This window comes from Aphelocoma coerulescens, chromosome 18 (genome assembly GCF_041296385.1).
Source record: "Aphelocoma coerulescens isolate FSJ_1873_10779 chromosome 18, UR_Acoe_1.0, whole genome shotgun sequence".
Lineage (NCBI taxonomy): Eukaryota > Metazoa > Chordata > Aves > Passeriformes > Corvidae > Aphelocoma > Aphelocoma coerulescens.
The window spans coordinates 459539-481067 of record NC_091031.1 but is presented as its reverse complement, the minus strand read 5'-3'; the positions used below and the strand labels follow the sequence as shown (position 1 = coordinate 481067).

Below are 21529 nucleotides of genomic sequence, written 5' to 3'. Positions count from 1 at the left end.
GGCGGGGCCGGCGCGGCTCCGCCCCTCCCGTGTCACGTGGTGCCGGCCGTGGCGGCTGCGGCGCGCTCGTCACGCGGGCGGGGCTGGAGCGGCGGCGGCGGCGGGATGGAGGAGGAGGAGGGCGGCGGCTGCGGTCAGTGCGGGCTGGGGGTGGGCGGGGGGCTCTGGGACACCCACCTGGCCCGGGACGAGGCGCTGGGGTAGCCCGTGGTCCGCGGTGGGCGGGGGCGATTCTCCCGGGCGGGCGCGTTCGGGCCGGGCCGCTCCCAGGTGCGAGACCGGGGGCGGTGGCTCCCGGACGGGCGGGGACTTGGCGGCGGCGGGACCTGCGCCCGCAAGTGACAGAGCGGCCGCGGCCTTCGCGGCATCGTGCGTGCGGCGGCGGAGAAAGCGCGGAGGAACTGGCCCCTGGTGCCTGCCGGCAGCGCGGGGGGCGGGCGAGCCGCGGGGCTGCCCTCCCCGGAGCGCCGGCACTGCCGTGGGAGCTCCGTGACTCGCTGCCCGCACACCTTCCGCTCGCACTTTGCTCAGGTGCTCCCACGGCACTGCCGAGTCCCGGCCCCGCAGAGCTCAGGACAGGTTCGCCTCGATGGCGCCTGCTGAATGTCACAACCCCCCGGCTTCGGCAGCCCCCGTCGTATGCCCTTGACCCGCTCCCAGGGCGGGCCATGGTGGCTTCAGGGGTTGCAAGATCTCCCCTCTCATGCCCGTGCATTTTCATTTTCCTCCCGCTTCCCTCCGTCCTCCGTGCCCGCAGAGCGTTCCCTCCCGGTGCTGAAGACCGGGACTGTGCAGGGAGACCCTGCCTATGCCTGCTTTGTCCCAGGCAGGTGGTTTTGCCTTGAGCGGGGTCTTTGCTGAGGGGAGACTGGAATCTGGGTGAGATCTGAGGCTACGGCCCCAGTGCTGGAGCCGTGCTGGTGACCATTCTTCCTGGGAGCAGCTGGTGCCAGCGAAGTGCCACTGCCAGCAGTGCTGGTTCACGGGTCGGTTTCCTGCCCAGCTGTGCGACGCAGCCGATGAGGAGCTGCTGTTCCACCCCAGAAATGACTGTGCTTGGCTTCGAGGACTTCAGTGTGTAAGATAAGGAAGGTGCCAGCGGCTGCGGCCTGGCTCGGGTGTTGTCAGATAGAGCCCATTAGCAGGAGAGCGCTGTGAGCGGCCTCTCGTTGCTTCCCAGAATCACCTGGAAGACATCCCGGGTCATCTGTCAGCATCAGAAATGACCCGCTCATCCCGCCGGATGCAGGGAGTGGCACAGCCACCTCCAACCCCTGCCACTGTTCCTGTGCTGGGGGCAGCACAACCCACAGCTGCCCTGAAGCCCCTACGCTGAGTTGGTTTAGCAAAGGACGTTCTGCTGAGGCTGTAGCATGGTGGGAGCCGACGGGGATTCTCTTTCTGGTGGGATTGTGCTGACGCCAGTGTCTGCCCCACGGCTCACGGCCTCTCTTCAGCCGTCTGCCTCAGCAGAGAGCAAATCCCGGGGCGAGCAGCTGGCAGCACAGATGTGTGCTCCCCCTGCTCCTGCCAGGGTGTGGGGCTGCACTCCCACCCCCTTCCCAGCACCTCACCCTGGGGACAGCGGCAAGACTGAACCCATCCCAGACCGGAACTGACCGAGAGCAGTGGTGTGGGTCAAGCGCCTCTGGACCGTGGGGAGGAGGTATCTTGGCAGGGAACCGTCCTGGCTGCTCCTGCCTTGCCAAGCTGCAGCACCGGTGAGAGGATGTGGGGAGCACAGTCCTGTCCTGGCACCGTGTCCTGAGCTGGGGCCTGTCACGGCTCAGGCCTGGCCCCAGGGAGAGGGGAAGTGGGCAGTGCTGGTAATCCCGCTGCACCCAGGGGATTACCGCTGACTCTGGCCTGGGGATTAAGGGATTTCTCTAAGCAGGGTTGATGCAGCCTGTAGCAAAGCAGCTTGTGCCTGGGGGGCCTCGCTGTCTGGGGCGGGATGGGTGTGTGATCGCAGGGTGGGCTGAGCAAGGTGTGGGGGATCCCCAGAGGAGGGTGGGCTGAGAGGAGGGTGGGCTGCCAGGTCTGCAGCAGGCTGGTTCACCCAGGTAGTCCCTGCCCTCCTTGCCACCAGCCTGCAAAGTCCTGTTTTGCCAGTGGGTGCTGACAGCCCTTTGGCACAGGCTTAGCTGTTTCGGAGGCATCCTGGTACCATGGCATGTCCCTCTGTGCCAAGGAACACTGCTGTGGGAGCTGCTGCTGATGCCCTAGCCCCTTTCCTTGCACAGTATGGGGTGAGCCTGGGCAAGTTGCTGGGCCCAGCTTGGGGAGCAACTCTTCTACAGAGCTCAGGGGTGGATGCCCGGGTCAAAGGCAGAGAGATAGTGCAGGGATAGCACCAGGCTTGGAGAGCAGAGCCAGGGGCTCAGGCAGAGGCAGTTGTCCAGTTCCTCTCCTGAGGTGTTTTGGGGCAGAGAACAATGAGCCCTGCTGCTGACACTTGCAATCGTGTCAGGGCTGTAGCTATGGTTTGTAAATGCCCCACCTCACCCAGACAGGGTGCAAGGACAGAGCCAGGCATCCGGGTCACTCCGTGCGGGAGATGCCACCTGGCCTTGCCTCATCCCAGTCAGAGCACCCCCGTGCCTGTGTCACACCGGGGGTTCTCCAGATGCCAGTCCAGGCCCAGACCAGTACAGCACATGCCCAGTTCAGCCTCCCCTGTGCCCCCAGCTCCCTTCGTTGCCCTTTTGCCTCCCAGTGATGTTGCAACCACTGCTCTGGTCCCCCAGGAAAAGGGAAGTGGTGTTGAAAACAGACGGTCAGTCATAGCAGTGAGTGCCTGGCTGCCCTCGCAGCCCCATCAGCTGCCCTTCTCCACTGTCTCTCCTCCTGTCTGCAGTCACACTGCTCCCAGGATCAGGGACTGCTCCTGCCTGCCAGGGTGCCCTTCCCCACCACCCTGTCTGGGCTTCTGCCTGCCCTGCTCAAGTTACTCCTGGCTCAGCGATCCCAGTGGTTGCAGGGGTGGGTGAGCAGAGCTGTCGAGCTGCTCCTGCCCTGACAGGCCCTGGGGTTTATTACTCATGGCCATGCCCTGTGCTCAAGATCACTCCTGCTTTGAGGAAAGGAGCTGTCGGTCCGGTTTGGGTTTGCTCGGCGCCTGTGGGGTTGGAGGGTGGGAGGGTTGCGCATTTCCCCAGCTCCACAGCTGTCCCCCAGCCTGGGATCCCAGGACAAGGCCCCTCGGTTCCTGCTGCAGGAACCCCCCACACACCAGGGCCACAGCAGAGAGGGCAGTTCCTCTGGGGCATGACCAGGGCTTGCTGTCTGCTCATGCTGGCTGGCTGAGCCTGTCAGGCTGGGTCAGGGTTGGGACCCGGGCCCTGTGCCCCAGGAGCGGGGGCCGTGGTGGCACCCCCACGCTCGCACCGCCGCGCTTCTCCGGGTGCACCTTCCCGCATGCAGCGCTCGTTGCTACGCGACCGCCAGCTCCTGATGCTTAATGCTCTAATACGGAGGGATAAAACCACTCTAAAAATACCCCGCTGCCGGCCCCCCGCGGGGGCAAGGGGACTGCCGGGGGGCAAGCAGCCTGGGCAGGGGGGCTGCTGGGGAGTTCCTAAACTCCTCATCCTCTGAGTGGCTTTGAGCCACCCGCTGGGGCTCTGGCAGTGGCACGGACTGGTGTGCCGGTGCGGCGAGGATTGGCTGGGGCTGGCGCGTGGGCTCCTGCGGCTGGAGCTCCCCTACCAGAGCCAGCTCCAGACAGAACCGGGAGTGCTCCGGCTCCCCTGCTTGCACCCTGCCCCACAGTACTGAGGAGCTGCCCCAGGTACTGGGTACCTGCTTAGTACTGGGGAGCCCACTGCCCAGCCACGTGCACCTGCCTGGCCTCTGTCTGCTCCTGCCTGACCTCTGCCTGTCCCTGCCTTGCCCTCTCGGAGCTGGTGGCATCCTGCGTGGGACCCCCACAGCATGGGGACAGTCAGCGAGCTCTGCGCCTCCAGTTTCCAGGCATTCCTCTGCCCCTCGGTGGCTGCCAAGGCAGGTAGGCACTGCGTGCCCCCCTCCCCTCTGTGCCGCGGGGTTCCCATCCCCCAGCAGACATGGCGGTGCCCATGGCTCCGGCTCCATATGGCTCCGGCTCCATATGGCTCCTGCTGACAGCAGCACAAAGTGTCCTCGCTGTCTCACCGCCTCCTTCCTCTGCCGGCCTTCCCAGGCTCAGGCCTCCACAAGCACTGAGCCCCTGCAGGATGGACGGGCACCAGGCCCCTTGCCTGGCATTGCCCTGTGCTGGGGCTGGTGCGGCGCTGGGACGGGGATGTTCAGGAGCCAGTGGTGGCGGCTGGGAGGTTGCAGGCAGTGCAGCATGGCCATGGCATGTCCTGCCCTCCCCCAGAGGATGTGTAAGCGCTCCTTCACAAGTGCTTGTGGCTACAGAGAGGAGGGCGGCACTCTCCAAAGGGAATTCTGTGTGGGAAAGCCCAGCTCCTGCTGCGCTGTGGGTGTGCTGAAGGTCAGCCCCCTGTGTGACCTGCTGCTATCTGCTGGTTCCTGCCCAGCAGGGCGGCTGCACAGTCGGGCAGGGGGTTGCGGGACCTCCTCAGCCAGCCCTGTGGCCGAGCAGCTGGGGCTCTGCTCCTCTCAAGGCCTGGCACCGTAAGCAGTGCCGAGAGCAGGTGAGATGCCTGCCTGGCTGCATTCCTTGCACCTGCACAGTGCCTGTGGACATGGTTGAGCCAGTGCTCACCCAGCCATGCCAGAGGCTGGGGGTCTGTGTGTGGGAATGGTGGAGCCTCGAGCCACTAGGAGCGAGGCAGTGGCTGTAGAGGGAGTTCCCTGGTGGGCTCTGGGTCAGGGAAGCGGGGCTGATGGGGTGATGGGGAGGGCTGCACAAAAGCAGAAGAGTGTTCTGGGCACAGGGTTCAGCAGCCTAGGAGGGCCTGTCCCGGAGCTGCCTGTCCCGAAACCCTCCTGCTGATGCACCTCAGCTGTCGGTGGGGAAGGATGGGGCTGACGCAACCCAGGGTGCACACGCGGCCATGGTGAAAACAGGATGTGGTATGAGGAGACAGGCAGGATGTTTCTGGGGGCCCCATGGGATCCCACCAAGGGCCACAGTGGGTAACAGCACCCACGAGCAGCATGCAGAGACCCTGGGCTCATCCCCATGGTCTGCCTGACCCCAGGGCTGTTGCCCCTCTGGTGTGGTACAGCGTGGGCCGGCAGCAGGGCTGGCAGCTGCTGCTGCAGCTCAGGGGGCCGAAGGACACCCTGAGGCTTCTGAAGCCCACTCTCCCCTTACTCCGTAGCTGTCATTCTGGGTGCCGTGTCTCCATCTCGTGCTGCTGAGCAGGATTTAGCTGAGTCAAAGCAGCCGAGGCTGACACAGCCTCTCCAGGCGACTGATGGGGACAGGGACGTGCTGGGGTCGTTCCTGCTGCAGGCACGGCCCCGCAGCGCCCGGACCCTCACACGGGGGTCCTGCACGGAGCAATGGGGTCCCTACAGACACCTCGTAGTAAGGGGGTGAGGCAGTGGGGAACAACATCGCGTGGGGACTGGCATGGCTCCTAGCCCTTCTCCTGATCCCCGTTCTTGTCCCAGCCAGCTGTGGGAGATGCCATGGAGGGGAGCAGGCACCAGTGGTCCCCACAGCCAGCACAGGCCCTGGACCTGCAGTGGGGAGGTCTGGCAGAGACGGGGGGAGCTGCAGGGCCGGGGGTCTGCTGGCGTGTGGGGGCCCAGCTGCTGGAGGGGAAGGGTGGGGACCCCGGCACTGCGCAGTGAGCTCAAGATGTACCCGGTCGAGTGTCCTGGCAGGCCCCGAGGAAGGAAGGGCTGGGCCAGCCCAGGGCCTGCCTGGCTGGGACCCCAGCACATCGCGTCCACCGGCCCTGAGCCAAGGAGGGGGAGCAGGGCCCTGGCGCCCCATTTCCCACCCAGCCGGGAGCACAGGCGTTAAGGTGCTGGCGGCTCTGGCTCATGGCGGCAGGAACAGGGTGTTGCTGGTCCTGGCTCTCGGCGAGGCCGCGGTGACGCCCAAGAGGCCCCGGAACTCGTTGGTACCGCGGCCCTGAGTCACCGCGGAAGCACCGGGGCTGCAGGTGTCCGCACCCGGCACGGCAGCGCTGCTGCAGAGCCCCTGGCAGCTCGGGCACGGCCACCGGGGCCGGGGGGAAGACCCTGGCAGGATGGTGCTCAGGGCAGAGGGCAACGGTGAGCCGGGCCGGGGCGCGGGGGGCCGGGAGAGGGGCCGGTGGCTCCGTGTCTGCCCCGTTTCCCTGCCGCCAGCCCTGCTGCGGGCCCCGGGCAGCGGTAGGACAGGGGACGGGGCAAGCAGGGCCCTGCGCCGAGGGGCTTTGCCTGGGGCGAGGTGCGGAGGGGGCATGTACCGCGATTGCTGCCGAGGCCCCAGTGAGCCCAGAGCCCGAGACAGAGGGACGAATCCTGCTGGCGGCCCTTGCTGCCCGTGGGCAGGTTCCTCAGGTCCTCCTGCTGCTGCAGGAGCCGTGGGAACCCCCAGCTTCCTGTGCTTCCCTCCTGTGGGGGGAGGCGCTGGGATCAACCATGCTGGGATCCCGCAGTGTGGTGGGTCGCTGTGTGACTTCTATGCCAGGCTGAAGCCAGGGGAAGTGTCTGTTCCAGCCTCCCGTCCCCCGGCACTGCTCTGCCTGCGGCCAGGCTCACTGGGGCTCTACAGGGCAGTTGCTGTGCAGAGACAGCGAAGGGTTAATGCCGCCTTCCTTCCCCAGAAAAGCTCCTGCGTCTGGGGTTTCTCTTCCTCTGGCTGCTGCTGACATGGCTGGGCTGCTTGTCACGAGTGCTCAGCCTCCACCGGGGAGGGACCTTCCGGGGCTCTGGAACAGCCCTGCCGCCGTCCCTGCTGCCCTGCAGAGTCTCGTCCTGCACCACGCTTATCCCGGGGCCACTGGGACCCCCGCTGGAACCCCTACCCACTCCCAGGTGGGCAGGAAGAGGCAGAGCTGAGGCCAGCTCCAGCCGTAGCACGAATTTGACTTTCCCTGCGGCCAGGTGGGGGGGTCCGGCAGCTGGACAAGAGGGTCCTGCAGCTAGGCAGGAGGGTCCTTTGGCGCATGCAGCAGCCCAGGGATTTGGGGGCTTCTGTGTCTTATGGGAGTGTGACGCAGCTCATCCCTCCTGCAGCAAGCATGGGCTTGCTGGGAGCCTTGGGGCCCGGCAGTGTGGGGCTGGTGCCAGTGGGAATGGCGCTGGGGCATGTGGAAGGGGCTGGGATGCATCAGCACAGTCTGGTACTGTAAGTAACTTTTAACCCGGTGCCACGAGCTGACTTGTCTGGTTCAGGCTTCCTGACGTGGGAGACTGAAAGTATTGGGAAGTGTTGGCGTAGTGTCTGAGGGACAGTGTCGCAAGCCGAGGTGCCTCAGCCTTGGCAACAAGGAGTTGTGAAGGAGGAAGCTTGTCAGACCCCAGAGCAGAGCCGGGGAAGTGCTGAGCTCAGAGATTCAGGGTGCAGGGTTGCTGTCACCCAGGGAGCTCCCTACTAAGGCAGCAGCAGTGTGGGGAGAATCAATGCACAGCTGAGGACGGTGCTGGTCCAAAGGCACGTGGTGTCTGGGCAGTGGCATGGGGCAGGACTGAGCTGGGAACACTCTGGTGAGTCTGGGCTGGTGGCAGCGGTGGCTGGGAGCCTGTGTTTACATGGTGGCACATGGGACCTCAGTGGGTCAAAGGGTAATGCTTGGGGCAGGGGAGGATGGTGACAGCCCTACAGACAGCCTGTTCCCAGCACCCCAGGGTGGGAGGTGGGGGTGACACAAGAGCTGAGCTGGCAGATCCTGCTGCCACCTCCCTTGGGGACAGTGCTCTAGAGGGATGGTGCTTTGGTGTCCTTGTGGGCGACCTTGGTACAACACACAGAACCCACTGGCAGAGGTGGGAGACATGGGCATAGTAGGAGGGCTCAGAGCACTCTTGAAAGGGGCAGGTGACCTTGGGGACTGGAGGGAACAGGAATGGGATACCTTGTCACCGTGAAGCAAGGAGGTCACGTGCCAAGGAGCACTAGGAATGTTCCTGGAGCAAGGGGACCGTGTGGCGGCCCTGGGCTTGAGCCTCAGAGATGGTGTTGGAGAGGGGGTGTCTGGCTCCCCAGGGTGACAGCAAGGTGTAGATGTCACGGTGTGCAGGTGAGATCTGTCTGGAGGATGCACCAGCTCCAGGCTCTGCCCCAGAATAATGAATCCACTGTAGGGGGAGCTGCAAGGATGGCCAGGAACTGGTTTATGTTTGGGGCTGACCTGGTGCAGCAGAACAACCTGCAGGGCTGCAGGTCGACGTGGAGCCTGTGCTGCAAGGCACAGCAGAGCTGCCCAGCCATGGCACGGACCAGAATGGGCACCCACAGCAGCCCAGTTGGGGTAGAGCAGAGTGAAATGGCACCTGGGGGGGCAGCAGGGCCAGGGCTGGCAGAAGCAGCGCTGGAAGTGATCTGGGGCCGTGTTGGTTCTCTGCAGCTGCCATAGTCTGAATGAGCAGATGCCCTGGCCCTCAAATTCCTTTCATGCCATTGGTGCCACTTGGCCTCTGTGTGGGGCTTGGGATGCTGCTCGCCAGCCCAGCTCCTCCTGCTGCCTGGCACCTGCACGTTCTGCCTCCACCCAGCCCACATCTGCTGGCTGGGAGCAGAGGCTGTGCCAGGAGCCTGGCGGGCCTGATTCCCAGGACCACACATGCTGACCTGATCGTGTCTCTGCTCAGTGCCCAGTGACCTGACCCCAGAGGAGTGCCAGGAGCTGGAGAACATCCGCCGCCGAAAGCAGGAGCTGCTGGCTGACATACAGGTGTGATGCCAAGGGGCCCACACAATCCCCCTGTCCCAGAGACAGCAGTCTGGGTGGCAGGGGACAGTGTCCCTGCCCGTGTCACTGGCAGGGTCCCTGGAGCCCCATCCAGGATCCCTCATGTTGCTGCCCCACAGCTCTGCCTCCAAGGGGCTCTGGGGACAGGGAGAGGGTCCCAGCTGGGATGTGATCCCAAGTGGCAGCTAGCCATCCTTGCCCTGCCAAAGCAGCCATGTCTTTTCCTGTGCCCTGCAGAGCTCCAGGCTGTGCAGTTGTGCCATTCCCTGGGGCACAGTCTCCGTGCCAGCCCTTGGCTGGCACGGGCAGGGACCATGTCTCTGGGCCAGGCCACTGCCCTGGCAAATGCCTGTGAGGTCAGGGCTCATCTGGGACACTGTCAGTTGTGTCCCTGATTAAGGCAGCAGAGGCTAATTACTGCCATATGCTGGGCATGATCTGAAGGGATTAGGGGTAATTTTGTTAACCTCCGAATCTCTTCCTTCCTGCATGCTGGGAACACGGCAATGCTGCAGGGATTAGCCGCGGGGAGCAGCCAGCCCCACCACCAGTGCCCTCTGAGCGGGTTCAGCCCCTGGGCAGCGCTTGGGGGTGGGGGAAAGAAGGGAGGGAAGGAAGGAGGGGCTGCAGGGCCTCTTGGGGGAATGGGGTTGTCTCCAGGGCTGGGGGCTGGAGGGTTTGTGGGGGAGGCACCTCCTTGTCTCAGTGCCCCCTCTCCCCATAGCGCCTGAAGGATGAGATAGCAGAAGTGACGAATGAGATTGAGAACCTGGGCTCCACGGAGGAGAGGTGAGTCCCCAGCACCATGGAGCCCCCTCGGGCTCGCCTACGCTGTGCAGGAGCCAAGGGCAGCTGAGCCCTGGCCCACGAGTACTGGTGTGAGCAGCTTTCCCAGGCGCTCTGAGCTCCTGGGAGCAGGATCCCAGGCTGATCTGCTGCTCCCAGGTCTATTTTTCCAAGCCCCAGCCCCTCTGTCTGGCCACAGCCACTGGCGGGCTTTGTTATTCTGAGCTGGTGCAGTCAGTGCCAGCCAGGATTAGGGGGGTCCCAGCAGCCGGTGGGAGCCGACTCCCAGCACCATTCCCAGTTACCCACTGGGGCATGAAGACTGTCCCCTTCTGCCAGCCCCACTGCTCTCCCCAGAGCCCTGCCACAGCCAGCCTGCCCAAGCCTCTCCGTGTCTGGGTGACCTGACAGATGCTGTGCCTGCACCCCCTCTGCTCAGGGTGACCCCAAGGACGTGGTACGGCAGCCCCGCTCTGTTCTGGGGCCTGGCAGGCTGTGGGCAGCCCCAGGCCATGGCGTGGGGCAGACACGGAGCAGTGTGTTGGCTTTGCCCTGCATGGGTCCAGCATGGGGGCCTGGCTCTCCTCGGTCCAGGCTGACCCTCCCCACAGTGCACTGCCCCAGGGGCTGGACAGAGGCAGTGGGGCCCTGCTGGATGCTCAGAGCTGCTTCATGCCTTGCAGGAAAAACATGCAGAGGAACAAGCAGGTGGCCATGGGCAGGAAGAAGTTCAACATGGATCCCAAGAAGGTAGTGTGGGATGGGGAGCAGGGCTGGTTACCAGCCTCTGGGGGTGTGCAGGGCTCTGCCACCTCCCAGTCCAGGTTCCTGGGGCTGGGGCAGAGCCAGCAGCCAGGGCAGGGGCTGGCAGTCAGGGGGCAAGCTGGCGGGGGCAGACACAGACCTCGAAACACCTCTCTTGCACCACTCCAGGGAATCCAGTTCCTGATCGAGAACGACCTGCTGAAGAACACATGTGAGGACATCGCTCAGTTCCTGTACAAGGGAGAGGGCCTCAACAAGACAGCCATTGGCGACTACCTGGGCGAGAGGTGCTCTGGGCTCAGGTTTCCTGGGGGTGTTCTGGGCTCCTGTCCTGCCACCTGAGAGATCTGACACTGCAGCGCTGAGCTCACAGGGCAGCCGCGTGGGGGTACCTGGGGTGCTGGGAGGATTCAATTCACAGCTGGCACTTGTAAGTGGCTGATTTGTGCAGACCAGACCAGGGCTCAAGCAGGGGGTAGCTGCAGCTTTCCCCCATGAATGAGTAGAGTCTGGAGTAGGGCAGGGACAGTGGAGCCACCCAGCAGTCACAGGATTGCTGATCATGCATCCCTCGTGCTCTGTCTTTGTTCCCACAGGGATGAGTTCAACATCCAAGTCCTGCATGCCTTCGTGGAGCTGCATGAATTCACTGACCTCAACCTTGTGCAGGCCCTGCGGTGAGTAAGGGCTGGGAGCTGAGCGTGGCCCATTGGGGATGGTGGGGGACCATGGAGCCCCCAAATCAGCACCACGACTCGCTCTCTCTCCACAGGCAGTTCCTGTGGAGCTTCCGGCTGCCGGGGGAGGCGCAGAAGATTGACCGGATGATGGAGGCCTTTGCCCAGCGGTACTGCCAGTGCAACCCTGGTGTCTTCCAGTCCACAGGTGAGCACCCATCCCAGATGGTCTCCCTGGCATCCTGCCACACAGTTGACTTTCCCCTCTGCCCCTGCAGACACCTGCTACGTGCTGTCCTTTGCCATCATCATGCTGAACACGAGCCTGCACAATCCCAATGTGAAGGACAAGCCCACGGCAGAGCGATTCATTGCCATGAACCGCGGCATCAATGATGGGGGGGACCTGCCTGAGGAGCTGCTCCAGGTGAGGGCCAGGGTGTGGAAGGGCCAGGGCCAGGGCTGCAAAGCTGGCTCAGAGCAAGGCCCACTGCAGGGCTCCAGGGCAGAGCAGAGCTGATTCCGTATCACTGTACTAGAATCTGTACGAGAGCATCAAGAATGAGCCTTTCAAAATCCCTGAGGATGATGGCAACGACCTCACCCACACCTTCTTCAACCCCGACCGGGAGGGCTGGCTTCTGAAGCTCGGTGAGTGCCAGCAGCAAGGGAGGGCAGGCTGTCCCCAGGGCACAATGCCCCTGGGCTTCCCACACCTCTCCTGCTGGCCTGGCTCTTCAGAGCGTGAGGAGGCTGCAGAGAGGCACAGCCTTCACAGAAAAGGCATCTGTACATCCAGCCTTCCATCTTCCCTTGGCTGGGCAGCGGGAGCGGACTCAGAGCTGATGAGGCCCTGCAGAGCGGCTGGGTGGGTGTCCTGGGGGATTCTGCCTCTAGGTTGGGCAAGCCCCTGGGGTGCAGAGCTGGTACCAGGGTCTGGTGTCAGAGCACAGAGACCTCGAGGCCCTTCAGGTCACTGAGTCACAGCAGGGTGTGTTGGAGCAGGCCCCGGGAGTGAGCGGCGAGCTGCCCCAGGCTGCGTGTGTCCCCCCTCCATACCACAGACAGCCCCTGCCTCACCTTCTCACAGCATTATCACCTCCGCATCCCGGCTCCACATGCAGGCAGCATGCATGGCATCCCTGCTGCACCGCCCGGCTCCACAGCCGGAGCCCTCCGCGCCCTGGCTCCTGTGGCTTCTCTTCTTGGCACCTCTGGGGAATCCTCTGCCTGGGTTTAGCGAGGGGGGATGGGTGTTGGCAGGATCAGGTCCAGTGGGGCGTTTCCCCGGGGTTCTGGCTGGGGTCAGAACTCCTGGTACATGGCCATCCCCTTGGGAGGAGAGAGCAAGAGCTGCCTGCTCCCTTCCCTGGGCTGGGGGAACGCAGGACAGCCCCAGGCTCTCCTGTCCCTGACTGGAGGGGCCCTGTGCACCCAAGTTCAGGTTGGCACCACGAGTGGGGTGGCAGAGAGGCAGCAAAGTGGCCATGGACCCCATGGGGAGCAGGGAAGGACCTTGCCTATCAGCCATGGGGTGGAGGGAACCAGGCCCTGTACCCAGCAGCCAAGGAGCCCCATCCCACAGAGCCACAGTGAGCCAGGGCAGTCAAGCCCCCACGGCCCTGCCTCTGGCCCAACCCCTCACAGCTTCCCTGCTGCAGCCCGGCCCCACTGACCTGCAGGGCAAGGGGGGGGCTTTGGGGTTCCTCTTTTTAGTTTTTTCCCTTTTTTTTTTTTTAATTTTCTTTTCTCCCTCATTTATATGTTTCCATGATTTTGGCTCTTCCTTTCCTTGCCCCCAACTCCAGGAGGTACGTACCCCTCTTCCCTGCTCTGCTCACACTGCTGGGGCTTCGTTCCTTTGCGTTTTTAATTGCTGGTGATGAGTCTCATTGCTGCTGCTGCTGCTGCTAACCCCACACCGCCCAGGGACCTCGCCTGCTGCAGGACAGCCCCTCTCTACCTCCAGGCAGGGACGTGGGCTGCCGGCCCTGCCGATGCCGCACGCTCCCCAAGGCCTGCGGCCCCCTCTGCCACCCCGGTGGAGGACGGGGCCACAGTGGCACCTTGCCACCTGCCCGGCTGTGCATCGCCATGTCCGCAGACAGCTCAGCCTGGCCAATGGGTCTTCGCCTTCGGTGCCACAAGGGATGGGGACAGGCTTGGGGTCTCCTCAAGAAGGGCCCCAGCCTGTGCACGGGTGGTTAGGGCGTGCCAAGTGCATGGAGCTGGATGGGAGCAGGCAGGATCTGTCTGCGTGGTACCCTGTGCTGTGCTAAGGGCTCACAGCAGTCCCCAGGAGTGCATCAGCACTGCTCCAATGCCTGCACCCCGAGGTGTCTGGGAGCAGTGGTGCTGGCCCTCAGAACTGCTGTGGGGCAGGGACAGGGGTGGGCTGCCAGCTTGCCCAGGGGAGCAGGGGCCACAGGGCCTTCCTGGCATGGGAAGGAGAGGAGCTGGACCCCCAGTGTACACCGTGGCTCCTCGTATCCTTGCTGGATCCAGCCTGCAAGGGTGGGTGCTCGTCCCGCATTCAGCACTGCTGCAATGGCTGCGGTGGAGGGGAGCTGGGCCCGGGGGTGAGCGGGGCGTATGCCCAGGGACCAGCTTCTCCCGCTGCGGTGGCAGCTGTGGAGCTTGGCCATGGCCTTGGATTCTGCCTTGCCTGGGCTCCAGGATGAGGGGGACCATGGTCAGTGTGGACAGAAAGTCTCTGTGTCCTCCCAGGGAGCTGCCTGGCCGCAGTTTCCTCTAGCTGTGCTGAATCTGTGTTTGGGTGGGAACAGCCACAGCACTCCCAGCCTGGCACTCCCGCCCTCGCCTCCATCCTCATCCGTCCGCTTCCTGCTCTGGCTCTGGCTCGGTGCGGTGTGTGCTGCCTGCTGCTGCTGCCCGCCGCTGCCTGGCTCTGCTTGGCTCTGTGTGTCTGCCCGGGCTCTGTGCTGCTGCTGGAGCCTGTGTGTCCATGCGGCTCCTGCGCTGCCGAGCTGCCGTGTGCCCGGCTGTGCTCGGCAGGGCTGTGCCCGACTGTCCCTCTCTGCTCCCAGGAGGCAGGGTGAAGACGTGGAAGCGGCGCTGGTTCATCCTGACCGACAACTGCCTTTACTACTTTGAGTACACAACGGTGAGTGGGCTCTGTGCAGGATGAGCTGAGCTGGGGCAGGGAGGGGGCTGGACTGGGGGTGTCCATCCCACTGCTAAACCTCTGCTTGGCCGCACCAGGATAAGGAGCCCCGTGGTATCATCCCCCTGGAGAACCTGAGCATCCGTGAGGTGGAGGACTCAAAGAAGCCCGTGAGTGCTGTGGCAGTGTCCTCTGGGGTTTGGGGGCAGCTTTGGCTTGGGCAGGAGAAGCTGGGAGGTGTTTCAGGACCCTGAGATGTCCCGAGGAGAGACAGGGGGCCCCAGAGTGGTCACTGCCTTCACCATCACAGTGGCTGGGTGCAGATCTGGGGCTGGTCACCGCAGGGGCACATGCGGGGCCAGGGGGTGACCATCACAATGGGCCTGTCCCTCTCTGCCATGCCGGGGTGGCTGTGCCAGGGGTGCGTAGCTCTGCCTTTTCCCTCCCAGTCTGGGGTCCCCTTTGGAAGTGGGGGCTGTCTCTGAGTGGTCTCTCCCTCCCAGAACTGCTTTGAGCTCTACATCCCTGACAACAAGGACCAGGTGATCAAGGCCTGCAAGACGGAGGCAGATGGGCGTGTGGTGGAGGGGAACCACACCGTGTATCGCATCTCTGCCCCCACGCCTGAGGAGAAGGAGGAGTGGATCAAGTGCATCAAGTGAGTGCTTGGAGGAGCATGAGGGGGCAGGGGCACAGCAGGGACCTACCTGCTGCTCTCAGAGGGGACAGTGCTTCACAGGGCATCCTGCAAGGATGGGGGAAGAAAACTTTCCCAGGGATATAAAGGGACGTGCCCAAGGCCAGGCCTGGCAGGTCACACCCGTCACTGCAGCAGTTTGGCCTGATCCAGCCCTTGTTCCCCTGCCAGGGCAGCCATCAGCCGGGACCCCTTCTACGAGATGCTGGCTGCCAGGAAGAAGAAGGTCTCCTCCACCAAGAGGCACTAGGAGCCAGACTGGCCCTGCAAGGCCAGCATGCCCCTGTAGCGGACCAAGCGTCCCCCCATCATGGGGGCCTGTGGGGCAGGGGCCATGCTGCAGGCTGGCCCTCGAGGCCCAGGGCCCAGCTTCAGCTTTGCCATTTCTTTACTGTGGGGGGAGGGAAGGGGCACGGGCATCTCAGTGGTTCTGGCCCCCCATCACTGCCGCATCGCTGGACAGCATCTTCACAGGCTCAAGCTGGAACACAGCACCCCTGGGAGCCCTGCCCTCAGCACCACGGGCACCCTCCCTGCCTCTGACCCCCAGGAAGCCTGCGGCCACATGGCACTGGGTCCCCCCAGCACCCATGTTCAGACACTCTTGGGATGTCCTGTCAGGAGGGGGAGCAGCTCCTGGTGAGCGGCTGGCGGTTTTGGGGTGCCACAGGTGCTGGGGTGCAGAGTGCCAGCCCCAGGGATGCCCTGCAGAGATACAGCTCCCAGCCCTCGTTGTAGCGGGCCTGGGTCTGTCCCACACTGCTGCCTTGGACCCTGCCAGCCGCCCCCTGCACTGGAATGGTCCCCACAGACACAGGAGGGATGAAGGGTAGGGACTGTCACCGCTGTGATGAGCAGTGGTGCCACGCAGGGCAGAGATGTGCCCTCACCCAGCCGTGGGGGTTGTGGCTTGGATGTGGGGGCACTGGGTGGCATTGCCCCAGCGCATCCTTGTGTCGCAGCCCTGGTGCCAGGGTAGCATGGTGCCAGGGTGGGACACGCCCAGAGCTGGAGCCTGCCCTTGGCATGGCTGCTGGTGGGGATCTGGCTGGGTGGGGGCTGTGGCCCCCACCTCTCTGCCTCACAGTCACCTGTGTCTTGTCCTGTCCCCATCGCCACGCACGGTCTGGAGGCGTCTGGATCAGTATTAGTCTATTTATCAGAGGTGTAAATACTCCTGTATAGTTTTCTCCTTGTAGATTATTTTGTATGTGGGTGGTTCAGTGCAGAGGCCTCACAGGAGTGGGGCGGGGGGGCAGGATTTTTTATTCTAACCTTTTTTTTTTTTTTTTTTTAATTTGCCATGGCCTTGTAAACTAGTGCTGAAGATCAGCAGCAAATAAACACTTCCACCGCGCTTCGCGTGGCCTCCTGTGCTCTGTGCAGCTTGGGGCAGACACGAGTCCCCTGCCACTGTCAGCCCCTGCCCTGTGCCCAGCCTTGGACTGGGCTCATGCTCCTCCCAGTCCGAGGTCTCAGTGTGCTGGGGGTGTTTGTGAGCCTTGTGCCTTCACCAGCTGCCCCTGACCATCAGCACAGTGCCTGGGGTACCTCACTGCAGAACACAGGGTGGCTGTTCCAGGCTGGGACAACTCTTGGTCCTGCATCCTGCCGAGGGCACCAAGCTTGGCTGGGCAGGGGTATGGTTGCCCACCACAGTGGCATTCACTGCACCATGGAGGACCTGGGACGATGGGGGTGGTGGGGTACCCTCGGGTACCTTGTTCTGCAGCAGGGCTGAGGGATTCGTACCCAGCTGGTAGCAGGTGTGAATGGGATCAAAGCCAAGTTGGGGCTGAGGGCAAGCTGGGAGTGCTAAGCCTGGGCCAGCTGCGTTGCTGCCATCAGGGCTGGAGGGGGGGGTTGTCCAGTCATGCACACTCGTGCCATGGTGGGGATCTGCCAGAGCATTCCCTGCTGCAGTCCCTGCCCATCCTGTGCCTCGGATGGTGCAGCCTTTGGCACTGCAGCCTGAGTCTGGCCAGAGTGGGCAAACAGCCCTTGCTGAGGGGTGGGGACACTGGGGTATGTGGAGGGGGAAGGGCAGCCCTGCAGTTGGGCTGGCGCCGGGGCCCGTTGGGCTGGTGCAGGGTCGGTTGGGGCACAGACCGTCGGTTCAACTGCTGACAGTGTCAGCTGGGGTGCAGACAGCCGCTGGAGGCTGTTGGAGGGTTGAGGGGTGCGACAGGGAAGCAGTAGAGCCAGGTAAGATTGGGGTGAGCCAGGGCAGTGATGGGGCCAGTCAGGGATGGAGCAGGTCAGAGGGTGATAGGGCCGGGTGGTGATGGACCAGGCAGTGATGGGGTAGGCTTGGGGCCACTGGGGCCAGGCAGGGATGGGACTGGCAGCCTCCCCTAAGACTGCGTGTGCAGAGGGAAGGCTGAGGGCAGTGGAGGGGTGAGATGGCCAGTGTCAGGAGGTCAGGGTGTGGAGTCTGCACAGCCCCTGGCTGAGCAGGGTTTTGCCCACTGGACCACCCCAGGTGCTGGGGAGCTGCAGCCGAGCCTGGTGCTGGCACGATGTCAGCCACACAAGACGAGCGGTTAGGCCTCCTCGAGAGCTTGGCCACAGTGCTGCTGCGTGTCCGGCCGGACAAGTGGGACAAGTTTATGGGCAGCGAGGAGACTTCAGTCATGCTGGACAAGTTCTTCAAGCAGCCGGAAATGCTGGAGCTGGTGCTGGGGCTGAGCCCTGCTGGGCAGCCCCTGCCCACTACCTGCTTCCCACCCACCCTAAAGGGCAAGGGAATGTACTTTGTGAAGAAGAAGGGGGAGAACATCACCGGGGAGAACTGTCGGAGCAGTCTGCTGGTGGGAGACATTGGCCCCTCACCCGTGGAGCAGCTCATCACCGTGGTGCTGGAGGTGGGTTGCCCATGCAGGCACAGGCTGAGCAGGGTGAGATGGGCTCCCTGGGTACACTGCTGCACTGGGACCCCCGCTGTGGGCTGCTCTAGCCAAACTTCCAGGTGGGCTCCAAAATAAACTAAAATTCATAGAAGAAACTTGCCCCAGGCACTCGCCCTGACCTTGTGGCGGCTCCCATTCTTTGTTGAACGAGCCCCACAAGGACAAGAGCTGGGTCAAGGTCACCAGCCCGGTTTTCTCCTGGTCCCAACTGGATCACTTCCTCTCTGCAATTTTAGAAACTCATAATAATGCCCACTTACCTCTACCCTGCAGCTGGGAAATGTCTAAATGGATCTCTCAAACTTCCCATAAATATTCCTGCTGCCAGTCCAGAGCAACCAAAAGCTACATCAGCTCCAGGAGCACCCACTATTCCCCCTCAGTGCTCGGGGCTTCAGCCCCTGACTCCCCTAGAGGCACTCACTCTGTCACTTCCAGCATTTCCCAGCCCACAAGGACTGGAAGCCCAGAGCAAGGGGCCTTTTGGTCACACTGATGAGAGAAACATCAGCAAAACCCATCCGTGGCCAACAGAGCCGTGACTGCGCTGAGACTGTGCTTCAGCGGGCAGCGAGAGGGAATGCTGGGGTGCCCATTGCCCTGTGTACGGGAGCTCATGACCAAGTGCCTGACCTAGCCCTGTCTCCCAGGTTGTGTCCCCTCTGCTCCTGAGCCAGAATGAGGGCTGGCCCAGGATGGTGGTGGAGGATGTCATGCGGCACACTCACCAGCTGCAGAGCAAGATGTTCATGATGAGTGGGAAGATACAGGGAAAGCCGCTGCTCCCACTGCCCGAGCACCTGGTCAGCTGGGCCGACTCAGGCGCCGTCCTGGACTGGTGGGTGCTGCTGGCACCACTTGGTGCCACAAAAGCCTGGCAGGGGCCCAGGACAGTATAAATCACTTGGGGAGGGAGGGGCGCTGGGACCCTGGCTCGGTCCCTGCACAGCCCTGGGCACAGCCATCCCCTGCAGCAGAGGATGTTTGAGGGGCTCATGCCAGGCATCTGCACTGGCAGAGATGGCCACAAGCAGGCATGAGGGGCTTCTCTAGGGCTGTTTGGCGTTCCCATGGGGCATAACCCACCTGCCTTTCAGCCTGGTGGGGCCCATAGACGGCTCAGTGCTGCACTCCATCGAGACCGTCGTCATCGAGTGGTTCCAGCAGGTTGAAGAGATCTTTAGCCAGAACTCAGCACAGCCACTGCTGGAGGGGCTGCACCCCCTGCCCAGGGTCGAGTTTGAGTTCTGGCAGACCAGGATGACCAACCTGGAGTGCATCAATGACCAGGTACTCTTTCACCCAAGGTGGCCACATGTCCTCATGCTGAGCCCCCCATGCTGAGCCGCCCCTGCTGACCTGATGCCTCTTCCCTGCCAGCTGTTCTCACCCCAAGTGACAGTGCTGGTCAAGACACTGGAGAAGGCTGACAGCTGCTACTGGCCGTCGTTGCAGAACATGTTCAGGGCCGTCAGTGGTGGTGAGGTCCCACGACAGGGTGGTGGCTGCCTCCAACAAGGTGTCCTCATCCCAACAGAGTTTCTCCATGTCCTAGGTCTGGAGGAAGCCAATGATGTCAGCATCCACCTGCAACCGCTGCAGATGCTGCTGGAGGAGATGGAGCAAGCGGATTACTCCCAGGTAAGTGATATGTGGCAAAATAACCAGGCACAGCCTGGTGGCCTCATCTGGGCAGCAGCAGAGCCCCAGAGGCTTCAGGGGGAACACATCCCCCTTGCTCTGCCACGGCCATGCACTGATGAGGCTGTGCTCCCACAGCTGCGCTCCTTCGTGCCCAAGGTGCTGTGCACTGTCTGCCTGCTCCGGGCTCACTGCATGCACTACCACTCGCCTGCCCACATAGCCCGTGTCCTGCAGGAGATCTGCAACCTCTTCATCAGCCAGGTACAGCCCCAGGGCCAGCACTGACCCAGCCCTGTCCCCTCCAGTTGTCTCTCTGGGGCAGATGTGGAGAGTCCAGTTACGGTGACGCAGAGACACCCCAGGCTGGGGAGAGTCTGGGGCAGGCACAGGCTGCAGGCGACCACCAGCAAGTCCGTGGGGGTGAAGGGGGCAGGAGGAGCCTCCGCATCCTCCTGACAGTGGCCTCTGCCTGTGTCTGTCTGTCCCAGACCTGTAAATACCTGAGCCCGGAGGACTTGCTGAAGGGGCTGCAAGGAGAACCCCAGGAGACCCTGGAAGGAATCAAACTAGCCATCTCCACCATGGAGAAGTTCTTCCAGTCCTACAGCACTTACTGCTCTGACCTAATGCCCACGTTGTTCCCGGTGGGTGCAGGGATGGTGCAGGAACATCTGACCCCCTCCACACCAGCACCAGGCTGACAGCCCCTCTCCCCTTTCAGGAGCAGCCAGAGGTCTGGGAGTTTCCCCCCACACACATCTTTTGGAGGATGGACGCCTTCTTGCAGAGGCTTAAGACCATCAAGGTGACAGCACAGCATTTCAGGGCACAGTGGCAGCCTCAGTCAAGCCTTCCCTGCCCCGGGGATCCTGGGGTGGGAGTGGCACAGGGTGAACTCAGCCGCAGCCTGGGGTGGGCTGGGGCCACTGGCACAGTGGGGCATCACTGGGAGATCAGTGGCACCATTCCCAGCACAGTTTCCCCCCAACCCTGAGCCCCCATGGCAGGATGGGCACACCCCAGCCGGGCCGGGGAGCACCCCTGTGAGGATGCTCCTCAGGACTGCTGAGCTGGCAGGGTGCAGCCCTGTGCTGGTGCTGCAGCTCTGCACCTGCAGCCTGGGACAGGGGAAGCCGGGTAAAAGGGGTTTTGTGCTTGCCAGGAGCTGTTCCAGGCAGCCATCGACTTTCTGAAGCTGGAGAAGACGGTGCTGGGAGGGGTGCGAGGAAACTTCCTCGGGAGCTGGGTGTTGCAGATCTCTGAGGAGGTCTGTGAAGCCACCAAAGCTTTTGCCGAATGCAAATATGATCCCTTGGATCCCGAAGAAGAGGTGAGCAGATGCTGGAGTGGAAATGTAATGGATGCAGGAATGGAGGTGTTAACATTGGCTAAGTGAAAAGGAAAAATCTCTTGTGAGAACACACTGCAGACACATGGGACTGTCCCACAGCAGCACAGGGCTGGCTCTGGAGCGGGTCATGGGGCTCGGACCCTCTGGGTTCAGCTAATTTTTCCTGAAGGATTTGGGAAGGAGGCACAGGGGCTGTGCCACTTTAAACCATTTTGCTCTCACTGGCAGCAATGGAACAGAGACTTTGCAGAGTTCCAGAAGAAGGTGGAGGATGCAAACAAGCAGCTGGCTGCCATCTTCTGCCAGGGCTTTGATGACTGTAACCGCCTGTCAGCTGCCATGAAGGTACCTGTGCCCCAGCTCAGCAGCCTGGCACACAGCTCCCACAGGGACTGGGGGTTTCCCCCGTCCTGGGACTGCTCCAGGGTGCAGGACCCAGCGCCTGCCTCTCTCTCCTGCAGCTGGTGCACATGTTTGCCTCCGTGCTGGAGCGACCCCTGATCAGGGCTGAGGCTTCTCCCTGTCACTTGGCCCTGCTGGGAATGTTCGAGGACGAACTGGAGAGCGTGAAGGCGCTGTATGACACCCGGACCGTGTCCCCACCACCCCCCGGGGGGGCCCCAGCCATCCACAAGAACCTGCCGCCCGTGGCCGGGCAGCTGAAGTGGGCTCTGGAGCTGCAGCAGCGGCTGGAGGGGCCACACAAGGACTTGTTGGCCATCGACCACCCGTAGGTGCAGGTCCCCTGTCATCCCGCGGGGACACAGGGCAG

General features: G+C 63.0%; 2 protein-coding genes across 6 annotated transcripts in view; both read left to right on the top strand.

Annotated features, from left to right (window-relative positions):
- The first annotated feature begins 91 nt into the window (after window positions 1–91).
- On the top strand, window positions 92–16210 carry CYTH1 (cytohesin 1). 5 transcript variants are annotated; one of them, XM_069032296.1, is made up of 13 exons: window positions 92–133; window positions 8704–8786; window positions 9529–9593; window positions 10274–10340; window positions 10524–10642; window positions 10952–11032; window positions 11128–11240; window positions 11311–11459; window positions 11572–11683; window positions 14080–14156; window positions 14255–14326; window positions 14660–14814; window positions 15025–16210. In XM_069032296.1, exons 1-13 carry the CDS (start codon window positions 106–108, stop codon window positions 15101–15103), a joined length of 1200 nt encoding a protein of 399 aa, XP_068888397.1. In that variant the 5' UTR covers window positions 92–105; the 3' UTR covers window positions 15104–16210. The 5 variants fall into 5 exon arrangements, with proteins under 5 accessions (XP_068888397.1, XP_068888396.1, XP_068888398.1 ...); XM_069032295.1 differs by lacking the exon at window positions 92–133 and adding an exon at window positions 3775–4006; XM_069032297.1 differs by lacking the exon at window positions 92–133 and adding an exon at window positions 5945–6180.
- Window positions 16211–17360: 1150 nt separating this feature from the next.
- Window positions 17361–21529, top strand: part of DNAH17 (dynein axonemal heavy chain 17) — a 33823-nt gene continuing 29654 nt past the window's right edge. Inside the window, 10 exon segments of the mRNA XM_069032868.1 lie at window positions 17361–17717; window positions 18413–18744; window positions 18797–19052; window positions 19143–19403; window positions 19542–19667; window positions 19895–20050; window positions 20128–20211; window positions 20569–20736; window positions 20986–21121; window positions 21124–21487. Coding sequence (XP_068888969.1) covers window positions 17373–17717; window positions 18413–18744; window positions 18797–19052; window positions 19143–19403; window positions 19542–19667; window positions 19895–20050; window positions 20128–20211; window positions 20569–20736; window positions 20986–21121; window positions 21124–21487 — 2228 coding nt within the window. The 5' untranslated portion in view covers window positions 17361–17372.